The 21896-nt window shown below is 36.3% G+C and overlaps 1 protein-coding gene across 2 annotated transcripts in view; it reads left to right on the top strand.

The window, feature by feature from the left end:
• The window catches only part of NALCN (sodium leak channel, non-selective), a 197517-nt gene that overhangs the window by 85417 nt on the left and 90204 nt on the right, over positions 1-21896 (top strand). For both annotated transcript variants that reach the window (XM_065740802.1, XM_065740801.1), the window contains 2 exons: positions 14128-14259; positions 20960-21127. In XM_065740802.1, coding sequence (XP_065596874.1) covers positions 14128-14259; positions 20960-21127 — 300 coding nt within the window. The remainder of the gene's footprint in view (positions 1-14127; positions 14260-20959; positions 21128-21896) is intronic.

Raw genomic sequence — 21896 nt, 5'->3', positions numbered from 1 at the left:
CAAAGCCTAGGAGATTTAAATAATCAAGATTCCAGCTTTATTACTGAATTGCATGCTGAGCTAATACATTTCCAGTGGGCCCTACTCTTCAAATAAGTATATTAATGAAAAATTTTGGAGCACTTTCTGATTTGCAACCACATCAGATTTCATATGCTAAAAACAAAATATAGTTTGCCAAAGCTGAAAATTGTTCATCTATGTCTGAAAAGGTTGTATTTTGCTGACATTTAGGATTGCATATTAACTCAGTGTATTGCAATATAGCATAGATGACAATTCCCTCTAAAGAATTTGTAGAGATACTCTGAGAGTGGGTGTTTTCTGCTGTCTTACAAATAATTCTTCTATTTTGTATGTATTTCAGTGGTCAATATTAAAGACATTGGTATTGGTAAAGACAAATAGCTTTCTTACTATCTACTACAAATCTAAATGCTTATGAAATAAGTGGAATTTCTATATTTTCCTCTTTTTCAGGGATGACTGTGCAAATGGGAATATTGCTTTATGACTTATATTAATGTGACCATTTTTAAAAATGCTGTAATCTTTTTCTTTGGTAAAATAAAATTGCCTGAATGATTTTGAAATGAGAAAACATCAAAATTTCCATAAGTTGCACCAATATTGTCAGATTTGTTATTAGCTTGTTTTATTGGTTAGTTACAGCATACTTCTCTCCTCGAGTCTTACGAGGTACCTTAAGATTCCATAGAGAATTATCAAATAAGAATTACATAGTACAAATATAGGACAACGAAATTTTCTATCAAAGGATATTCCTTTGTTGCTCAAAAAATGTTTGATGCTAATATTTTAAAGAAAGTCTTTGAAGTTAACTTCAATAGAAACTCTTACCATACAAACCAGAGGAGATTTAGTTTACTAATTAGCTGCTTCATTTTTATTTAGTGTATATCAAAATCAATTCGCAGTTATAGTTGTTTTTTGTTTTTGTTTTTTGTAATTAAGCTTCTTAAGTTTCTAAGGCTGTGTATGTGCCAATGGGAAACTTTTAACCTGCCATCCTCTTTTATTCAGTTTCTCTTCTTTTCATTTCCCACCTTCATCACTATCAGTAAAGGATAATAATAATCAGAGGAGTAAATCAGACTAGGAAGTTTCCTGGAAATGTCCCTGACATGGGCCTCAGGGAGGCAGCACACTTCCCTACAGGTAGGGTTAGGCTGACATATAGGGCCCTTCATTCCTCTCAGAAGTGAGTACCCTATGACAGTTACCCTCCTTTCCTTCTTGGTGGAGAAGAGTCTTTAGGTGTGGAGTCAACCACCTCAGACCTCTTATACAGGGAACCTGGGTAATTGAGATAGATAGGGATGGGGTTTGCTTGCATACCAAGCTGGGACCTGCTTCCACTCCTCCTCATCTCTTGAACTGCCTCCCTCTGCTCAATGATGGCTGGGCAGGGGGTCCACCACTGTTTGGGGTGTATTACCCTGGTGGCTTTCTTGCAAGTTTGGCAGGGAGATACTCCACCAGTCTATCTCCTGCTAAGTTCTCATATGCTGCTTAATCTCTCCACTTCCTCCTTAGGCTATGCCACCATACTGAGCAGACCATCCACCTTCTCACACCTCACACAGGTGGAATTCATGCCACACTTCAGTGGTAGCAACAGACTCAGCCACTCCCTGCAGCCCTTCTGGGCTGGTGCTCTGTCTGAATTGTCATGTTCTTTTTGATAAGAGCTTTTTGCTTATTGGAGACCATCGCCGGATTTGTTGTCTGGGAATCAGCTAATAGGTGAGCCAGTCTCCTGGGTGGTTATGAAACTGAAGAGCTATTATGTTAATCATTCAATTGCCCAACTAATTTTGAGTAAATTTTCAACTGAATTTTTAAGGGTGAACTTCAGAATAACCAGAACTCTACAGCCTCAGCAGGATTTCTGTGTGGTGCAGTCCAATCCAACCTTCACTTCATTACCTTAGACTCAGTATATTTTCAACTTGAAATGCTATTTTATTTCATCTGGGGCACATTAGTGTGAGCTGCCTCTTCAAATCAACACTTCTAGTTCTTCTTTAGAGAGGGAAAGATAGATGTTGCAACTGTATTGCAGTAGTGAGCAAACTTGGAGAACAGATGCTTTTAAAGAATTAGGAAAGTACTGATGAATAGCAGTCAAAATCTCTGATGGGTTCTGTTGTCCCCTAACTCAAGGTGGCAAAGTCTGTATATACGCAGCAGCTTCCAGCATTGTTTCAGTTAGGTGAAAATAATTCCAATGATTCTCTTCTGTGAGTTAAAATTTGTTTGAACGCAAACTGCTTTATTAGAAAGTAGGTTTTGAGTCTAAGAGCAAATTCTTTTTTTCCTTGTAATTATTCATCTGATCGCTTATTTAATGGAGCATTTGATTTATTTCAAAGTAATCTCTGCTTTTATATGTAAATCACAAGTTTTTGAGAAGAGTACAGTAATTAAATTATGCATGGAAAATGCAAGGAAAAACTAATCAAAAGGTGGAAATTCCATTAAATTGTTTTATATTTATTTACATAGCCAAGTAGTTCAGTTTAGAAAAACGTTATTTTCTAAAATTGAGATTTTCCATAGTGTGCTACTAGGACAATGTTCCTTATGTTTCCCCTCCTGTACCTGAGTAACTATTTCTGAATGTTCTAAGCTTTTTCCTGTGAAGCAGATGAGTACGTGTTTTGAATCACATTCACTGTGTGCTGAATTTAATTCAATTACCAATTTCCTGACATAAAATTTCTCCTGCAGTGCAAAGTTTTTGTTGCTTCATTTGAGCACATAAAAGTCATTATATAAAAGCGATAAAGACCAGAACTCATTGCATTTTGAGGGAGGTAACTCTTGCCTGTCTGAACTGTATTGTACTCTGTGTTCCTGAGACAGTTACTTATAGTACCCTAGAAGATTAATGCACTCTATTAGTCAAGGCATTGCAATCAGAAATCAATAATTGATACAGATGTCCAGCCCAACTCAGGAAAAGATTTTTCTTAATTCTAGGTAGAATTGCCAACAGCACACATTTGCCAGTTTCTAGTTAGGGAGGGAAGTTTTCAAAGAATTGAAGTATTCTACTACTTCAAATGCTGACCAAGTACATCTCTAAGTTTTGAACAGCTCAGCTTTCAAGACTAGGAGAAAGCACTGAAATTTAGCTCAGCCGCCTTCTAAAGAACTTTAAAGCATAGCGTGAGTGATATAGTAAGATAAAAAGCTGCAATAGGATCTCTGAGAAAATAAGTAGCTCTGGTTGAGTTCAAGACTTTACCTTGAAGGGAGGGATTATTATTTTTCCTTATTGTCTTTGTCCATGAAATGCAAATAATAGCACAATTTAGTAGTAGGTAAAAGAAAACCTTAAAGAAAATATTTTCTTCCTTGAGGAAATGCTTTCCAAGAACCTCACTTCCATGCCGTTCTGAAATACTGGCAGCAAGATGTCTGAAGAGAAAACCAAACGCTTCCACACATATATTTTGATGCTGGAAAATAAGTTTTTCAGTGGGACATATTTATCGTTGATCCTACATAAGGCAGCCTTTGAAACATTTAGATTTCATTTTTGCTTTTTCACCATCACTTCTTCAAACTGAAGAAAGTTGTTCCCTTATTTTTTATTTTTTGTTTTTATTCTTGTTCTCTGCTAAAACATGTGGCCTTTTTGTAGTGCTTCCCCCAGTACATAAGAAGCAAGAAGTTGTTTGGGATTCAAAGCTGTGTTTTATCTCTGTAAATACAGGTTACCAGCAAGTATAAACTCAGTTTCTGCTTGTCCTGAATTGCCCTGTATGTTAATTTCTCATGAAGTTAAAGGAACTACTAGATATGCCTTGAAGTCTTCCTAATAGCAGAATTTGTCTCCAGTTCTCCAGCTCATTCTGATTAGTCAATTTTGCCAAAACACCCACGTAAGTCTCTCATGATATTTTAATACCATTCTGACCAAAGGTAGGTTAAAGCATGTATGTAAAGCATCGAGCTCCTCCAGAGGAGCAATTTCTTCTTCATAATCTATACATGGTTAGTAGATACCAGCTTTGATATGAGCAATTTGCTCATTTGAGTTGGTGCAGCACAACTGAAGCTGGGTTAAACATTTGAGAAGGCAGATTAAACTGTGATGGGTGAAAAGGTATATACATCTCTCTTGCCCAGCTGAGCCTACCTTTTTGCATGGGCAATGCCTTATCCTAAGAATTATGCTATAAATTCTGGAAGTTTTTGTGCTGATCCTAAACACCAATTGGATTTTGTGCTACAATACTAATCTGTTATGGGTGATTGCCCTTTCATTTAGCTCATGAGCTGTTCACTAAAATAAGAGCAATGATTTACTTCATAATTGTTAAACAGCTTGTAAATAATGGACGCTACTGTAAAAAGACATAAAAAGAACACATTTCCAATGAATCAATAAATAAATAGCTGAAGAAAATGAGTTAGATACAGACAGTAAGAATGACTGATTCACATCTTGTTAATAAATGACATTCAAAAACATGGATCCTGAATTGAAATGTAAGTGAAAGGATAAGCAATTCCAGGGTATTATTCAGGGTGAGGTACTAAAGGGAATATAATTCAAAGAAACAGTGATAACTGGAAACTGTTGGAAGCAAGGTTCTTAGAGTTATAAAACGTATAAGCTACAGAAATTCTGAAGGCATGGGGAAAAATCTACAGGGCTAATGGATTCCAAATCCCTTAGCCTTTCCATCACTTTCCCTGCAATTTGGCAGAAAGTTGAAGCATATATAATAATCAGTTACTAATCAAGATTATAGTTAATGTATTTCTGTAGGAGTGATCAATGTAAAATGTATCACAGGTTATACATACAGCTTTTGAATAATGGCAAATAGATTTAGCCTTAGATGTGGAACTGTCCTGCTGTACAATAAGCAGGACTTTATTAAGTACATTTATCCTTCTGTGGTTAACATGTTTTCAAAATAATAAGATACAAAAATAAGAAAATGTTGACACACATAACAAAGATAATAACTAGAGGATTCAGAAGCAATACCTAAATACAATGTTGTAATGAAGTTTCAGAAGTACCTGGAGATTTCAGAGAAAAATGTAGAAAGTGTACATTAGGAATGTAAAATACATCCATAATAATGTGACCAACAGAGCACAGCATAAAAAATCAGCTAGAATTTGGTGTATCCTCTCTCTGTATGTATATACAGATGTGTATACATACTTTTTAGAGTATTTATGTATATATGTGGTGTCTTAATCCATAATGTAACAGGTGAGAGTGTTAGTTTGGGTATTTACCTTTTTCTATACCTGACATTAAGTGCATTTACCACTCTGGTTTCAAAGTAGTTCACATGCTAGGTTGCTAGGGATCAAGTATAATTTGGAAAGATAGAGTATTTTTTACAGTGAATGGAAAAGAAGTTGCGGGCTTTATTTTTGAAAGTATTATGCAGGTGAATCAACACAGGGCAGGAAGTGATTAATTAAAGTGATTACGGAATAAGGACTCTTCATCCCTACAGTTCAGGTAAGGCCTCTAGAAATAAATAAAAAATTACTTTGGCTTATTTCGCCTCACTTTTTATGCAATAATTATCATTGCATTTGCCAAATTGCATTTCAGTGTTTAGGAAAAAAAGGAGTTAAATTTGTATTCAAATTATGTGGACTCTATTTTGCGTTTCATCATATGTAGCTTTAAGAAAATTACTGCTGAGGTGATGATATACCTCCTAAGAGTTTTAAAATTTGAGGGAAGGTAACAATCTTCATGCATTATTGTTGTCATGAACAATTTAAGTGGTATTTTTAGGTTTCTTTTATGTTGCAGCTGCTACTCTCCATTTCTTTAAGTCAGCTTGCAGACACTGTAAGACAGCTTACTTCCTCCATGACTTTTACAATGAAAATAACATATCAGTGCTAGATGATTTATAAACTGGTGAGGAGGAGGAGGTTCATTTAGCTTCAAGAAAGCCATTATTTCATGGATTTATAGGACAGAAGAGTCACCGTTTCTCTTACTGACTGTCCTAGAAGTTTGTGGAAGGAGAAAAGTGGCTACTGTTAGTGGGAGTACGAAGTAACAACGCAGCATGTCTGTGGAAGGCACATACAACACTCCTTTGCCCCATTGCAGAAATAGCACTTTGGCTATCAAATCCAAGATATATTGGAGAAGAGTATATAATTTATGGAACATATTTTTGCCGTTAAATCTGTTACTTGTAAAAGTCATGCCTTACAGATTTTTTTTTCTCTTTAATAAGCTTTCATTTGTTATTACTATTTACTTCTGAAGTGTATATTTTCTCATTCTTCCTGATTTAGTGACTTTACTTTGTTCCTTTGATCAGAATTCTGTTCACTTTTTTAAATTAGATTTTTATTTTCATCAAAATTTACTATGCAAAAAATGGTAGGAGAGTGGGGAACAATATTACGGATTCATGAACTGCTTATTGTTTCAATTATAAAATTTATATTTATATCACTGGAACATAGTCCTTGGCAAATGCTGATTTCTGTGTGATTTTAGTTATAAATAATCTGAAAATTATATTTGCTGTTTTGAAAAAGATATTTTGATAGCATGAAAAGCAGGCTTGCTTATTGGAGCACATATTTGCATCTTCCGTTATATCATATCTGCATGTTCTAATATGTTGCAGTACTCACTGATGTTTCCACTTGTAGCTTATTTTGAGGCCACAACAGTAATAGACTTCATAAAACACATATTTATGGGAACTGTTGAATCATGGCCTGAACCACTGATTGATCACCAGAGGCAAGCACTGAATCAGCCATGGAGCACAGGTGAAAGCTATTCCCCTGTGTGACCGGAAGGGGTGGAGGCTGACTCCACCTCTCCTGGACCTCATTTAAGGGCTGGCTGCCACTGGGGAAGTATTGCTTTCTGGAGATTGCTCCTGTTGGAGTTTTTTTTCCACTGTAAGCCTGGGACAGGGGTGAGCATTCTATCTCTTTTTGACTATTCCCTTCTATCGCGATAATCATTATACAACTTGACTACCATACTATTTGAACTACTTATTCTGTTAATTACACATCTGTTAACTATGTTGCATAGTTAGATGCAATCTCTGCCTTGAGTTTTACAAACTAACCGGATTAGGTAGAAGGTGAAAACATAAGGACAGTAAGGTGAAGTGCGTACAATATTTTTCAAGGTGGGACAGTTTTCCGTGTTCTTTCTCCCAGGCTCCTGTCACCTTTGCAGCAGCCAGAAATGTAGCATTTAGAGAAAGGTTTCCAACTGCATGTTCTAAAATCTGCAAGAGCTAAGAATTTTGGGGGGGGCAGGGTCATGCTTCCTTGAATATCTCCAGCAACTGGGAACAAAGTTTATCTATGCTGCACGAGGAAAGTAACTATTTTCTGTTAGTCTGTGGATCTTAGTGTCTTCGTATTTATTTCTACTGCCTAACTGCTGTGAGAAATTCTCTGCTAAAAAAAAAAAATGCTAAAGGAACTGTTTCCTTTTCCAGAACTAGTGAAGAATTCTGTCACTGGGGTTGGATGTTTGGAAGGAGGAACTGCTTCCCTGCCTTCACCAGAACATCTGAGCTGAGGCTACTGATTTAGTTTCTTTGTACTGTCCAAATGCCATCCCTGTCAGTATACATCAAACTCACATTTCACCTTGTTTCCTCGCTGAAATTGCATTACTTGAATTTATCTCTCTCAAATACAAATGCTAGCCTATATTGACAGTGTTTTGTGTTGCCTCACACTGACATATAACTGCATCAATAAAAGGTATTAAAAGCCTACTCTCTTAAAATTTATGATTAATTCTTAATAATTCTCAGCGATACTCAGATCTGTTAAATTTTTTCTTACAAGCATATCTTTGTTAGGCAGTCATAAAGTATGTTGAAAGCAAAATGGTTTATAGAAAATTAGTTACATGCTCGTAAAATGCTCTACAGTGTTCTGCAAACAAAAGGGAAAATTTCCTGCAATTTCACAATTTTGTATTTGCCTAGATGGCCATTAGCCAACAAGCTGAAATCAAATTTATCCTATTCATGCTGTGAATTATTTGTGATTAGCAGTGTATAGAATGTGATTTTCTAAAGCTCCTTTCATAGACAAGATATTAACAAGCACTTCATAAGGAGGAAAAAGAAAAGAAAAAGATGAAATAAAGACCAAACATATAATAAACCTGTACAGGATTAAAGACTGTGTCTTTTCTTTAGACAAGTGTTGAATCTTTGCTCGGCCACTCTTCTAAATCATGTTGCACGGAAGTCAAGCTTTCTTTACTATTTCTCATCTTCTTGCAGGACCAGTATCTTACTATAAACTTGGAAGCGTGCTATGTCTCCTGCTTCCACTATCAAACCAATACTGGCTAGCATCTTGAGTTACAGTTTCCCATGTTACTTTTTTTAACAGCAAGAATTCAGCACATACAACGTAATTTGGCCCTATTTTATAAAACCCAAAGTGTGTTGGGTTGATCTAGTCTGCAACAGGCCCATGAGCAAAGAAGATTGTAGTACCATGATTGTAACCATTATGATTGTGATAAGTATTTTAAAATATCAGCAGACTTTTTTTCTACAAGTGAATAACAACTTGTACAAATCACTTTCTAGCTACCTGAGATGATTGTTCCAGAAAGCACCTGTAGACATGAGTAAACATTATACACAACACTAAGTATATATGAAATACAAAGAGTTACAAGCTTATTTTTCCTGTTATTGGCTGCAAAATTCAAAAGTAACAAATTTGGAAGGAAAGCTGCTTACCCATATTAGGAGTTATCAAAGTATTTCAGTTAAGTATTTACTCTGCTAATTACTCTGGTTCTTCTAAGAGCTATCCCTGCCAATCTGACAATTAAGTACTCTGAGCTTCTCACACACTAAGTGTCAAAATAAGCAGAACTTTTCTGCATATCAAATTTTTGCCATAATTTGCTCAGTACTAATAAATGAGGGTTTTGCCAATGATTTCTTATTCTCTGTGCCGCTTTGTCATCAGAATTCTTTATTAGGTCATCAACAAGAATTAATTGTCAAATGGAGTCTGAATTTCTGCAGATCTAAACTAAAACCATGGCTCCCTTTGAGAATACCTCTTCCAAAATTTCACATTGTGACATTGAACATCACCCAATTTGCTGATTTTGAACTAGTAATGTAAAAGTAGAGTAGTAGTGTCCTTTTGTTACAGTCTGACCCAAGGAGTTTGCATGCTTTCTTGGCAAATAAAGTCTATAATAGGCTTGAAATAAAAATTCCATCTGAAAGATGATGAAATAAGAGATGAGTTGATATAAATAGTCAGCCCTACCAATGGCTTTAATGTTAGGAGTGCATACTTCCATCTTACTTGATTATTCTGTTTTGCATTGTTACTGTATTTCATGTGGAGCACTGCTTTCTTAGCCTAGGGTATATGTTACTCCGGTTGTGTAAGGTGGCAGATACTGCTAATCTTCTCCATGGCAGTGAACTGTCAAAGGCCAATTTATGTCACTCATCCTCCCTCCACTATGTAGGAAGATGTTGGAGTTTTAGAGCAGAGTACTCTGTTCTACTAGTCCTGGAGTGACAAAAGACTGTTTTAGACCCATGCACAGTAATGTTTTGTCAGATTAAGTGACCCAGGTAGTTTTCTCTAGCCAGCAATTCCAGTGTCATTGCTTATTTGACCTTTTGAGTGAATCCACATTGCTACATACAGTTTTTCATTTAGAGCACCTCTGCTGTAATAACCGCAACTCTTAGGTGTAAAAATGAATAGTAGTATAAAAGACTTCTGTGTTTTCATGAATTTCCAGGCTACATACAAAGCAAATTCTCAACATGCTTGTGTGTTTCCAAACGCTGAAGGAATTTGGATTGCTACATGTTTGTCCTAAATAGATTATTAAGGCCATTGCATCCTTAATACTCAGTGCCATCCATGTTCACAGTGTCCTGGACTCTGGGAATTGTCATCCTGCATGAAGCCAGATGCCAGCTTTGGAAGTGACTCATAGTAGATATAAGAAATTTTTCACTGCTGTGGTTGATTGATGGCAGCAACAGGGCATTTCACTTAAGACTGCTTCAGCACAGCTAATCTTACATCCAATTTTATATTAGACACAATTTTCCCATCATGCATCTGGCTGACAGCAACATCAGAACATTTCTCTTATCTTAGTTCTACACTTTAAGAAACACACAGCCATGGGCTGAAAAAAGGGATAGTAAATTAAACAAGAACAAAGCCTGGCATTATGTCTCTTCCTTCAAGTTTGAAAATAAAACATTCCATGGCGGTGTTCTCTGAAAAAAAGAACTGTAATCCAAATGACACGCTGCTGGTCTGGTGATCCAAAATGATTGTAAAGGCTTGGATAACTTCTGTGAGATAAACTCAGCTCTCGCCTACGCCATATTCCAAAAGTCTTGCAGAAATGTGTAATGAGCATTTATGGTCAAACGTTTACACAGTGGTGCAGATGAGCCATTTCAAAGGTACAAGTGCAAATCAAAATTCTGTGATGCAAAAAGAACAAAATCAGGTGAAAATAGAGAGAAAGCTGGGCACAGTAGGTGTATGTGCTAGAACAGCATGATTGATCTCCTAAGGATGTTGCAATCTGTCTCTGAGGCCAACAGGAATGTAGCTTGTCATTCATAGCATTCCTGACAGGTAAGCAACTAGATTCTGCCATGCTAAAGACAAAAATGAGAAAGTAACCTATTCTGTGCTTCAAGCACAATAATGAAGATGTCATAAAGGGTCACACAATTAATCTAAATCCAATTCTTTGATCCTCTGGGAAGAATATTGTGTGTTTGTGTATAATGTGGATATATTCACCTTTGATATGAAGGAGTTGTAATGAAATATGAAGCTGTAGGATGCCAGTCTGGCTCCCATGAGCAAGCCAATCTTGGGATTTAAAAATAATGAGTTTCTTTTTTGAGTCTCCTCAGCATAGTGCTTTTGCTGTGCATGTGCCTGCATATCTCCATCTTGCAGGACATTTAAGCTATCTGTAAATAGTTCAAAGACTATATTTTTATCATCTTGGTTTTGAATTGTTTTATACAAACATAGCACTATGAGCTAAATTTTCTCCTTTCAGGTTAGCTGGGATGAGAAGGCAACCTTTAGTAATTGACAAGAAGCATTATTGAATTGTACTGGGCTTATTATACTGCTGTAGGGTATTTTTTAAAGTCATTGCATTTTATTTTCCACCATAAAATATAGCACTGGAAAATCTTTTTATGAGTGTCTCAAGATACGAACAGTATTGAGAAAGTACGCATGTATGTATATACACGTATACCAAGATGGTTTATTAATTTTTATTCTTCCTCTAGTACCATATTGCTTCTCTGTTGATTTTGTTTGTTTGTTTGTTTTCTGACATTGTGTGTGTGTGTGTGTGTGTGTGTGGTAGGACGGAAAATATATTTTTTATCCTTACATAGAAGTTTATTTTAGCAAATCCTTTCACAATTAAGACAGCATACTTTGTTACTATGAAGAAAATTTTGACACTATTAAAAATGCAGTGTAAAATATGCAGAGAGACTAGCTGACTGTTTAGAACTTGTGTGAAATAGAAATATAACAGATAAGATGCTACCAATTGGAATCTCAACACTTAGAAAGATGCATATTTGAAACCAGTAGTCATGTATTTTATTACTACAACCTGATAACTTGCCACGTGAGTTAAAAATAAAAGCAAGACATTTAGCCACTCAGTTTTAGTGAATTCACTGCACTTCAAGCATAGTTATTAGTCCAGTCTTTTAAAGTAAATTTCTGCCTATCAGGCTTTATCCCCTCAGACTCCATGTTGGGAATATACAACAGTTTTTACCACTAAGGTTGAAAGGAAGCCAGTCTGAAAGAGCAGGGTTGAACCGTCTTCTGTCTGCAGTGCTAACAATGAATCACATATTAAATCCAGATGTTGGAAAGCAAGAGTATTTAATGTATTGTGTCCCAAATCAACCAAATACAAATAAACAAATAAACAAATAAACCCATAGTATTTTTTAAAGGGCAGTTCAATCAAGACCCTAAGCTCCTAGAAGGGTAAAATGTAGAATGTAAGTGTGGAAATTTCTTTGTCAACATAACTGAAGATTGAGTTAGTATTTTACAAATGTATATGAATCTTCTAGGAGTTAATGCATGTTTGCATATGTAAAAATATATGTTACTTAATTTTTGCATTCTACAGGCTCAGGTTTTTCTGGGAAATGTTAACTTCCCTGACACCTACAGGAGGCACAACACAGCAGGGAGCAAACTGTTCAGGAGATTTCTGGAGTGCCGTGATGGTAACTTCCTAACACATGTGATGAGGGCAGATTTTCTGTCCAGACCTCCTATGAACAAATAGGAACTAGTTGGATTGTGAGAGTTAAGAGGCAGACTTGGTTGTCACGACCGTGAGATGTTGAAGCTCAGTGATTCTTGTAAGGAGGGAGCAAAACCAAAAGCAGAACCACCACCTTGGAGAACAAGCTGTCCTGCTGAAGTGTCTGCTTGGAAGAATCCTATGAGACAAACTCTGGGATAGAAGAGGACCTAGAGCAGCTGGTTAACTTTCCAGAACCTTCTCCAAACTCATAGAAGTCCATCTCCAATCTCAGGAAATCAAGCAAATGTGGCAGGAGTCCCACATGCATGAACGAGTAGCTGCTGATGAAACTCGGACATAAAGAGGACCAGACAAACCAGGAGGAGTGCAGATCTGCTGTCTGAGAGTGAGAGTAGAATCTGACAAGGGATGTGAAAGACAGTAAGGGCTTCTACAGGAATAAAAGCAACTGAAGGAAGACTAGGGAAAATGTGGATGTGTAGTTGGTTGGATTAGGGGATTTGAATTTGTTACACCATCATAGAAAGCCACTAGCTTGGTCAGACAGGACATGGCATTGGTCAAGCCATGCTGCTTAACTTGGATCTTCCATGTGCCTTACCATAGCTTCCAGGATAATCTGTTCCATGATTTTCCTTGTCACAGAAATGAAGCTGACAGGGCAGTAGTTCCCTGGTTCATCCTTTCTTCTCTTATTAAAAAATGGAATGATAGTGCCTTTTTTCTGGTCACTAGGGACTTCATCTGACCATCATGACTTTTCAAATCTCATCGAGTATGGCTTGGAGTCTAAGTTGGCCAATTCTCTCAGGATTACGAGATGCATCTCATTGAGACCCTTACAGAATACACTTACAGACGTTCATGTTCATCAGGAGATTGTGAACCTGATATCTGCTTACAGCAGGAGGGACATTGCTCCCCTAATTGCCACCTTCTAACCCATCCAATCGCAAGTGAAGACTAAGGCAAAAAAAATGTTGAGTACCTCAGCCTTCTTGTTCATTGTTACCAGCCTGCCTGCATTGCCTACTAGGGAGTACACCTTAGTTTTTCCTTTTCTGGCTGATGTACCTTTAGAAGTCTTATCCTTCTTTGCACGCCAAGCCAAGGCCTTGCCCTTCCTGACCCTATCTTTTCAACAGCCTAGCAGCATCCCTATACTCCCTCCAGTAGTGTACCTGTCTCTGCTTCCACTATACGAGCATTTTCTTTTTGCTCTCCAGTTTGACCAACAGGTCAGTTCAGCCACACTGGTCTCTTGTCTTCCTCTCCTGACTTCCTTCACCTGGGAATGGAGAACTCTTGTGCCCTAAGGAAAACTTCCTTAAAGATCTGCCAGCTCTGCTCAGCTGCCTTGTCCCTGAGGACAGCTTCCCAGGGGACTTCATTCACTAACTCCCTGAAGAGCAGGAATTCGGCTTTCCTGAAATCCAGCATCCTGATTTTTTACTCTTTGTCTGTCTGATGTCCCTCAGTAGAGTGAACTTCACCGTTACATGATCGCTACAGCTCAGGCAGCCTCCAATCCCAATGTCAGTTCACTTGCATTGGCAAGCAACAGGTCATGTTGAAACAGGTTTAAGTAATGTATTGGAATATTTTTAAAGACTAATAACTTGTAATCATGTTAAAAAAAGCTTTATAAAACATATAATTATAGATGATAATGTTTTGACAGCGTAATGAAAACTTTATTATACATATGGTTTGACTCATTTTGATGAAAACTTCTTCTTTTGCAGAAAATGATGAGGTCATCAGTGTTTCATATGTTCATACTAAGCATGGTCGCTGTAGATGTTATTGTTGCTGCTAGTAACTACTACAAAGGAGAAAATTTCAAGAGACAGTATGATGAATTTTACCTAGCTGAGGTGAGTATGCTGAAATAACTGTCTGGATATTTTTCAAGATAACTAAATTGGAAAATCTGAATGTCAAGCACATTTTAGCATGTAATTTTTTTTATTCCCTTAAGCATTCCAAGAATTCTTTGCTAACTTGTTCAAGTTCCTCTGTCTGACAACCTTTTGAAAGGTAATTTCCTCCAACAAAATGTCAGTGGTAATGAGCAGAGGCTTAAGTATAACACCTGCAGGCAATGCCTGGCTGCTGAGTTGCTATCTTTCTCTAGCAAGAGTATAACATCCATAAGAATTTAATGTTAAAAAAAAAATCATAAAGCTCTGTCATTAAAGATTATTGTACTTCTTTCTAAATCATCTTAATTCGACATATACTTGTCTTGAGGATGGTCTTTAAGCATAGCAAAAATAGTGTTGAAAATATCCTGGCTTCAGTAATCTCAAATGCCTCAAAAGCACACTGAGAAGCATTTATTCAGTCCTGAGTTTAGGGAAGGAGGATGCTGTGTTCCTGAACCAGTGAAGTGGAGGAAAACAGATTCTTTTAATGCGCAATTCCCACTGAGAGCCTGTTTGAGTGTTTAATTGGTCAAAGCTTTTACTGTACAGAATGTGCCATAGTGCCTAGAACCTTGCCTGCATGTCTTTTTAGTACTATTTAATTTAGTTAGCAGGAACAGAAAGATATTTTTCAAGTCTTTGATATTAAGGCGTACCTTCAAATAAATATTTGGTTTTTTGAAATGAGTATTGACAGTGCTTACTTCAGTGAGCACTATGACTTGTCACTTCATCCAAAAATAGGTCCACCACTGCAGAAATTCACTGAGACTGGCTCTCTGGGGATGTTGATCGTAGTTGCAAGCTTTATGGTTACTGCAGTTCTCTTGACTTCAGTAATTACACAGATCCTCTTTGGAGCCAGGGGTCAGCAACAAAGAGGAAGAAGCTCTAAGACTATTTTATGGTTTCACTCTCTGAAAGTTGACAGCATTTTTTGCACTGTGACTCTGCTGGCAGCGGCATTGCATACAAGGCTCACAGTGAAAATGGCAGAAGAATCACAAGCCTTTTAATGCACAACATTATCATAAGTCATGCATCTTCCTGTTTTAAGGGAAGTTGAGTTTCTACTCTTTTTTAAAATGTATGGTATTCTTCAGAGTTTTTGTGATCTTTTAAAATCTTACAAAGCACAAACTTCTCAATTTTTGGGAAAAAAAGGAAGAAAGAAAAAAAAAAAGCAAAGAGAATTTAAAGATAGCACCAGAGTCCAAACCCTCAACTAGTGCAGGTTGTAGAGACATCAGTGCTTCATCATTCAGCTGTCTTTCATGTTGATGGGAATAGCAGTAGTTTGTATGTACACTGGTTAAATGTTGGCCTGGCCCCAGGAAAAATACAGAAGCACTTGAAATGCAACCTCTATAGTCCAGTATTCCTTGTTACTACAGCTTGTGTGAAAAACAACAATTAATGCAGGTGATAACATCACTTTGTCTGTCTTCTTTTCCTTCATTTCATCTAGTAACAAAAGTAGTTGACTGAATAGCATCCTAGCAAACTGCTCTGAAATATAACACTCACAGTCTCGTCCCTTCTCCTAGAAGAGGAACTTAAATTTCCAGCATTTCTAGAAATCAAACTTCCTTTTATTTCAGTCTGCTTGAATTCCAGCAAGATTATATGCTAGATTTAACTTTATTTTTAAAACAGCTGATAAAGTTAGGATGTTTAAACTCTTAAAGCAAATTAATTCACAGATTAAGACAGGCCATTTGCCAATATACACTTCAGTTTAATGTTTATTGTAATATATTCTAATATCATTTAGATTTAATGGCTTTTCTTACTATTAGATATGACAAGTGTTTTTGAAAGGAATATATCTGCACACATGCATACACAAAACAATAATAATAATAATAATAAAGCTTTGAATATATATATTTGCAAGAAATCCAGTACACCATGTCATTGTTAAAGTGAAAAAACATTTCTATAGAATCAATCCTTTTCTATATCACAACTATACCTCCCATTCTACTGATTAGCAAATAGAAGAAATTCATGTAAGACCTCAAACATAGAATTCACCCCAAATCTCAAAAAATAAGTTCTGGCTTAGTTAAACTGGTTAGAACCAGAATTTCATTTAGAAGGAAAGTAAGTGTTGGCTTTATGTATTGAAATTATAATCAAGTCTAAACAACCTCCCAAACAAACCCCAATGAGCTTAAGAAGTGCTTTATTGCAGACATTAAACAACTTCTTAAAAAAATACTTCTAGACAGAAGTCATAGGAAGAGTAATTGTGAACAATATTAGCTTTATTTTATCTCAAGGTCTAACCATATTCTAAAAACAACATGAATGAGAAAGAAGATGATCCTGGGAGTAAGACATTGGAATAAAACCAACAAATAGTGGATCCTCTTAGGATATCCCCTGCAGGTTTGACAATATTTTCACTTCCTGGAAGTGAAGATATTAGAACTAATTTTAATCTCCAGGCCAGCACTGAATAATTAAATCAACATTAAAGCCTAAGACCATGAATTGGTAGCACTTTTGCTTTACGCAAAAAAATGTAATTCTGGAGCCTGGCTTCTTAACAAAATAACATTAATTTGACTTATATTCATAATAGAGAATGCTGCATGTGCTATTTCTATTTTGGCACTTATTAACCAGTGCTAGAAGTACTCTTTTCCAGATCTGTTTGAAGTGTAGGGTTTGGAGCTTTTCTCAACATAAATACTTTCAGGGTTTTATTTTTCAAGGGTACTTTGTAGACTAGTATACTAAATTTCTGTTCTATGAACTGTGTCTGGTTTTCTTTAAATAAATATTTTTCTGTCTCTGAATGGCTTAGATTAATTACAGTACTGATTTTTAGTGGGGAAACTTTCAGAAAATAAATCATTTGTTTACTTTCTACCTTTCTACATATTTACTTTTCTACAATCTAGTCTGGAATAGAGAAGAGTATTTTGTTTGTAAGACGTACTGTTTTGATATCCATTTGACTTTTTTTTGTTTTATTGTATGTTTGTTTTAACCTTTACTCCAAACAATATAAAAATCAAATGATAAACCCCTACTGATTTATGGCAGGAGGTATAAAATGCAGCATTAGAAGAGCTTAAGAGTCAAAAAAAAACCAACAAAACAATCCTAGTAAGGAAGACAAATTTACAAGCTGTTTTCATTTCCTACTCAGTTGTTGTGAAACTTAAATTTGCAGTGCAGACTAGAATTCTTAGCAGAGACAAGTGGGATTCCTACAAACAGTGTTTTAACAAGTATTCTTTTAAAGGGCCTGAACACAGCATTGCTAAAGGCTGCATTAAGACCATGAAGTTTCCAGGTGCTGGCAGGGAGGCAGGACTCAGACATTGCCCCATTCCTGGCAGCTCTCCATTTCTTCCCCTCTCAGCCAACCTTATTTCCTCACACAGGGCAAAAATGAAGTGACTGTTTTTTGGCAAAGCAAAATTTGCAGCCTTATGGAGGACAGCTGCTCATGTGTTACACCTGCTTTTCTTGTTCAGGACTGTTTCAGCTTCTTAGATGAATCTGCTTTTTCTCTGTCTCTACAGCAATGGAAGGAGTGATTTCAGCTTAAAAAATATGTATGAATTTCTATTACATTTCACACCTCAGAAGAAGATCTAGTGAAATAGTCTCAGTCTTCTCTAATGAGTTACAAGCAAAAAGAAATACAAGCTCTGTCAGTGGAAGACAGGTGTATAAATGTACTCAGATGTTATGGAAACCATTTGATACGTTTATAAGTGCCACTGGTTTGAATTCATTTCAAGCGTATAAAATGCAAATGTTCCCACCCACACATTTTTTAGAATAAATTAAAATGCACTTAACATTGTGTTTGTGTCTTATCTTTAATAGGAAGGCAATGTGCTCTGAAGTGTGTATATGGGTATTTAAATAATATTGTTATTCTACCTCTTAGGAAGTAGAATTCCAGCAGCTTTCTACTCTCATTCCTAATTTGCCCCTCTTCTTGTTTGGGACTTAATTAGATGTGTTTTTTTTAGAAGTTTTTTGGTAAAGTATTTGCTTTGTGTTTTCAAGTAGGGATATTTTCATATAAAGGAGTAATTTCTTCAGACTTGGCACATGTTTTTCCTTGAGCTCGTTGAACTGTAATGGCTGAAAAATTTGCTGTATTTGAGAATACAAGTGTCCTGTGTACCTGGAGGCATGTGTGTATGAAATCACACAGATAGTTCTTTACAGTGTTTCTTTCCTAATCTAAGAAAAGATATGGAGTGCTATGGAGTATTTGGTTTTGATTTAATAATTCAAAAGATGTTTGAAGCCTGATAACTGTTTTACCTGCCTTGAAGAAGTCATGTAAATGTCACTGGCAGCACTGCTCATAAACAGCTGTATAGTGCAAAGGAATTTGTGTAGGATATAATCTTAAGTGTTTGATTTCCATGCTTGTGACAATCTTGTTCACATAAAATACATAAAATCTAATTAGCTTTCTCAGGAATAACTTCTTTAATGTTGATAAATGTATTTTTGATAGACTAAGTGATGTAAGTACTAAAGCCAGCATCCCAGAGATTGTCACTGTTGCAGATGAAAAACAACCAACTGCACTCAAAGGAGAGAAGCTAGAATATGTTTATTGGTATAATGTGGACACATAGTGGTTTAAGAAAGCTTAATTGTAACTAAGTCAGGGACTTAACAGGATTCAAGATGGCTTGGTACATTTGTTTATTTACTGCATAGAGAGTAGAGTAAGTACATGCATATAGGAGGTCCTTCTGTTGAGTCATGAGGCTCAAAGTGAATCCCCTAGCTTTCTAAGCTCCTTTAACTACAGAGGTAAGGAGCCAAGGTGCTTCTGAATCTTCTCCTTAGTCCCTATCTTGGTTAAGAGTTTATGTCAAAAGTGTATGTGCACAGTCAATCTAAGATACAAACTTAGCAAAGCCAAAGAGTTTACAGTCAATCTTAGTGAGGCTAATAAAGCCTAAAACAAGCTATTAGTTACTTCCAAGGATCTGTGTTGGAAAGGTGTCTTGATGCCAAGGTGTAAGGTATGCCTTCTCAAAGGGAGATCCTGTCAGCCAGCTGCCACATAGGAGAGCTCAAAGGGGGCTCTTTGAGCACACTATTTATGGCAATGATAGACTCATAGTCATCAGTCACCTTTTTGGTGCATGTTCCATTGGTCCTCGGCTGTTGAACCAGAGGTCTGCTATCAGTTCTTTCAGTCCCCAGTCTGAGTCTGATTTACAGTCATTAATCTGTTTTAGCAAGAATATTATCAGCATCATTATTCCTTGTCCTCCCTTGTTCAGGGCCTTGTGAGCAAGGCCAGTCTGAAGAAGGTTGAGGGAAGAAGCCAAGAGAGCTGGAGGAGCACACCACCACAGTCACTGTCGGATTCATGATTCAAATCTTCAACTTTGTTACCCCCTACCAAATCCACTAAACCTCACTGCCTGCAGTCAGATAATCTCTGTATCTTCTATCTTTACATTCTGTAATAAAAAAGGCTATAATTCTTGATCTGAAACAAGGTTTGAGCTGTACTTTGTTAATGTTTACACAGCACTTTGAAAGTTTTATCTGGATACAGATAGCATCTAATGTTATTTCAGCGTCTCTCTCATACACCGAAGTAAGTGAACAGTCAGATAGGAAAATATCTTTTCCATCCTGAGTTTCCTGGCTGCTGGAAAATGAGGGAGAGAATATCTCATATTAGAGACAGTGGTTAATGAAGAAGGCAAGTGAGAAAGAAGCATATCTAGCCAAGCTGATTTTCATTAGTGTGAGACAAAGGAGTGAATTTTGAAGGTGTAAGCCCTCCCTTTAATGTTCAAGTTCCATCAACTTTTTTAAATCTCTTTCGTCTGTCTTACTACTTTGGAAATTTTAGAAAAATTGAGGTAGAAATTTTCAAATGGGAGATCTTTCAGCTTCTTCAGATAGCTCCTCTGTGTTCACAGCTTCACATATGGAAAAAAATCATCTTCATTGTTTCCTTGGTTGGATTTATTATTTCTTGTCATTCTACATATCTATGTTAAGGCTTCAGAAAATTTCATGAATTGTACACCCCAAGAAACAATATGAGGAAAAAAAAGGAATTTGTAAAGGAAGTCTTATTTAAATTAAAGACTAGGGTATCCAACAATTAATTTTCAGATTGAGCATACAAAGTTTGAAAATTTAGGTGTCAGATTTTACATCAGTATGAATGATACAAGTTTCCAATTATTTATAATGGAAGCTCAGTAAAGAATTTGACGAGTTTTGGGGCAGAGTAAATGTAATTCTTTAGAAGAATAGTAGATATGTGATTTGTCACAGTTGATTTTCATTACACTGACAAAATTGTTTTTCCAAATAATAAACTACTCATTACAGTTTGTGTTAGCAGGAAGTTTTCAAAACATGAGTTTACAAAATCTTTACTGTAAATTCATTTCAGTTCTGTATTATTTGCAGTTGATTAGTGAACAAATAAGTGCCATGCAATCACAGACATTTTTAAAAATCATGTAAAAATAAATAAAATACCATGTTTGGGTTTGTGGGTATTTTTCTAAATAGAATTGAATATTTATTTTTGCCGTTGATAGACTTTATGACTTAGAAAGTTGTAATTGAACTCAGTGTTTTGACCACATCTTTCTTGTTTTATATATTCATGTAGGTTGCTTTTACAGTTCTGTTTGATTTAGAAGCTCTACTGAAGATCTGGTGTTTGGGTTTCACAGGATATATAAGCTCATCTCTTCACAAGTTTGAGTTGCTACTTGTAATTGGAACCACTCTTCACATATATCCAGATCTCTATCACTCTCAGTTTACATATTTTCAGGTATGTACAGCTGTTTTTCACATTTTACCCTTATACCAATTAAAAATATTACCCATCAAGAGAAGTACATGTTTCTGTCTCAGTTCTATCTTCAGACTACCAACGTTCTCACAATATGGACTCCTTTTGAGAATATCTTTAAAATAACTAGTAAGTCTGTTCTTAACTATGTCTCAGGTAAATTTGCAGAACTAGGATTATTTCTAACTTTTACTTACAGCTGCCTACTATCACCTTCCTCTAAAAGCCACCACTGCTTTCCCTGCTTCTGTCACTGGGATCTCAATGCACTTTAAGTTGCTCCTCCAAATCTTGACGTCCATGGCAGTCGCATCCCTAACTGAGAAGAACTGGATTGTGGGTCTTCTGAAGACATTTAATCAGAAGCAGATTGTTGCCAATCCAGAAGGAAAGTGTGTTTATTGCAGCTATTCCTACATGTTAACATTGGGAAAGAGAGGAAAGAGAGACAAAGAAGAGCTGATTAATTCAGAATTCCTCTGTCAATTAGTCCAACTAATTCACTGTTTAGCCTTCTCAAAGTGCCTAGGGTTACTACAGCTGTGGAAGAAAGTGTGGAAATTCATTATATTGTGCTATATTCTACAGTGCTGAAGTGAATTTCTTTACATAAAAAAAAAAAAAGCATATCTGACCATTATTCAGCAGTGGATTGTGATGGTGAATAATTAATTATAAGTAAATGCAAATCACAAGTATCCTGACAGAATCCTGTTCGTGTATGTGATTAGCTACAATAACACACAGT

This window comes from Cyrtonyx montezumae, unplaced genomic scaffold, assembly GCF_038088225.1.
Source record: "Cyrtonyx montezumae isolate F1298 unplaced genomic scaffold, pur_monq_1.0 scaffold_3, whole genome shotgun sequence".
NCBI classification, from domain to species: Eukaryota; Metazoa; Chordata; class Aves; order Galliformes; family Odontophoridae; genus Cyrtonyx; species Cyrtonyx montezumae.
This window is presented reverse-complemented; position numbering and strand designations above follow the sequence as displayed.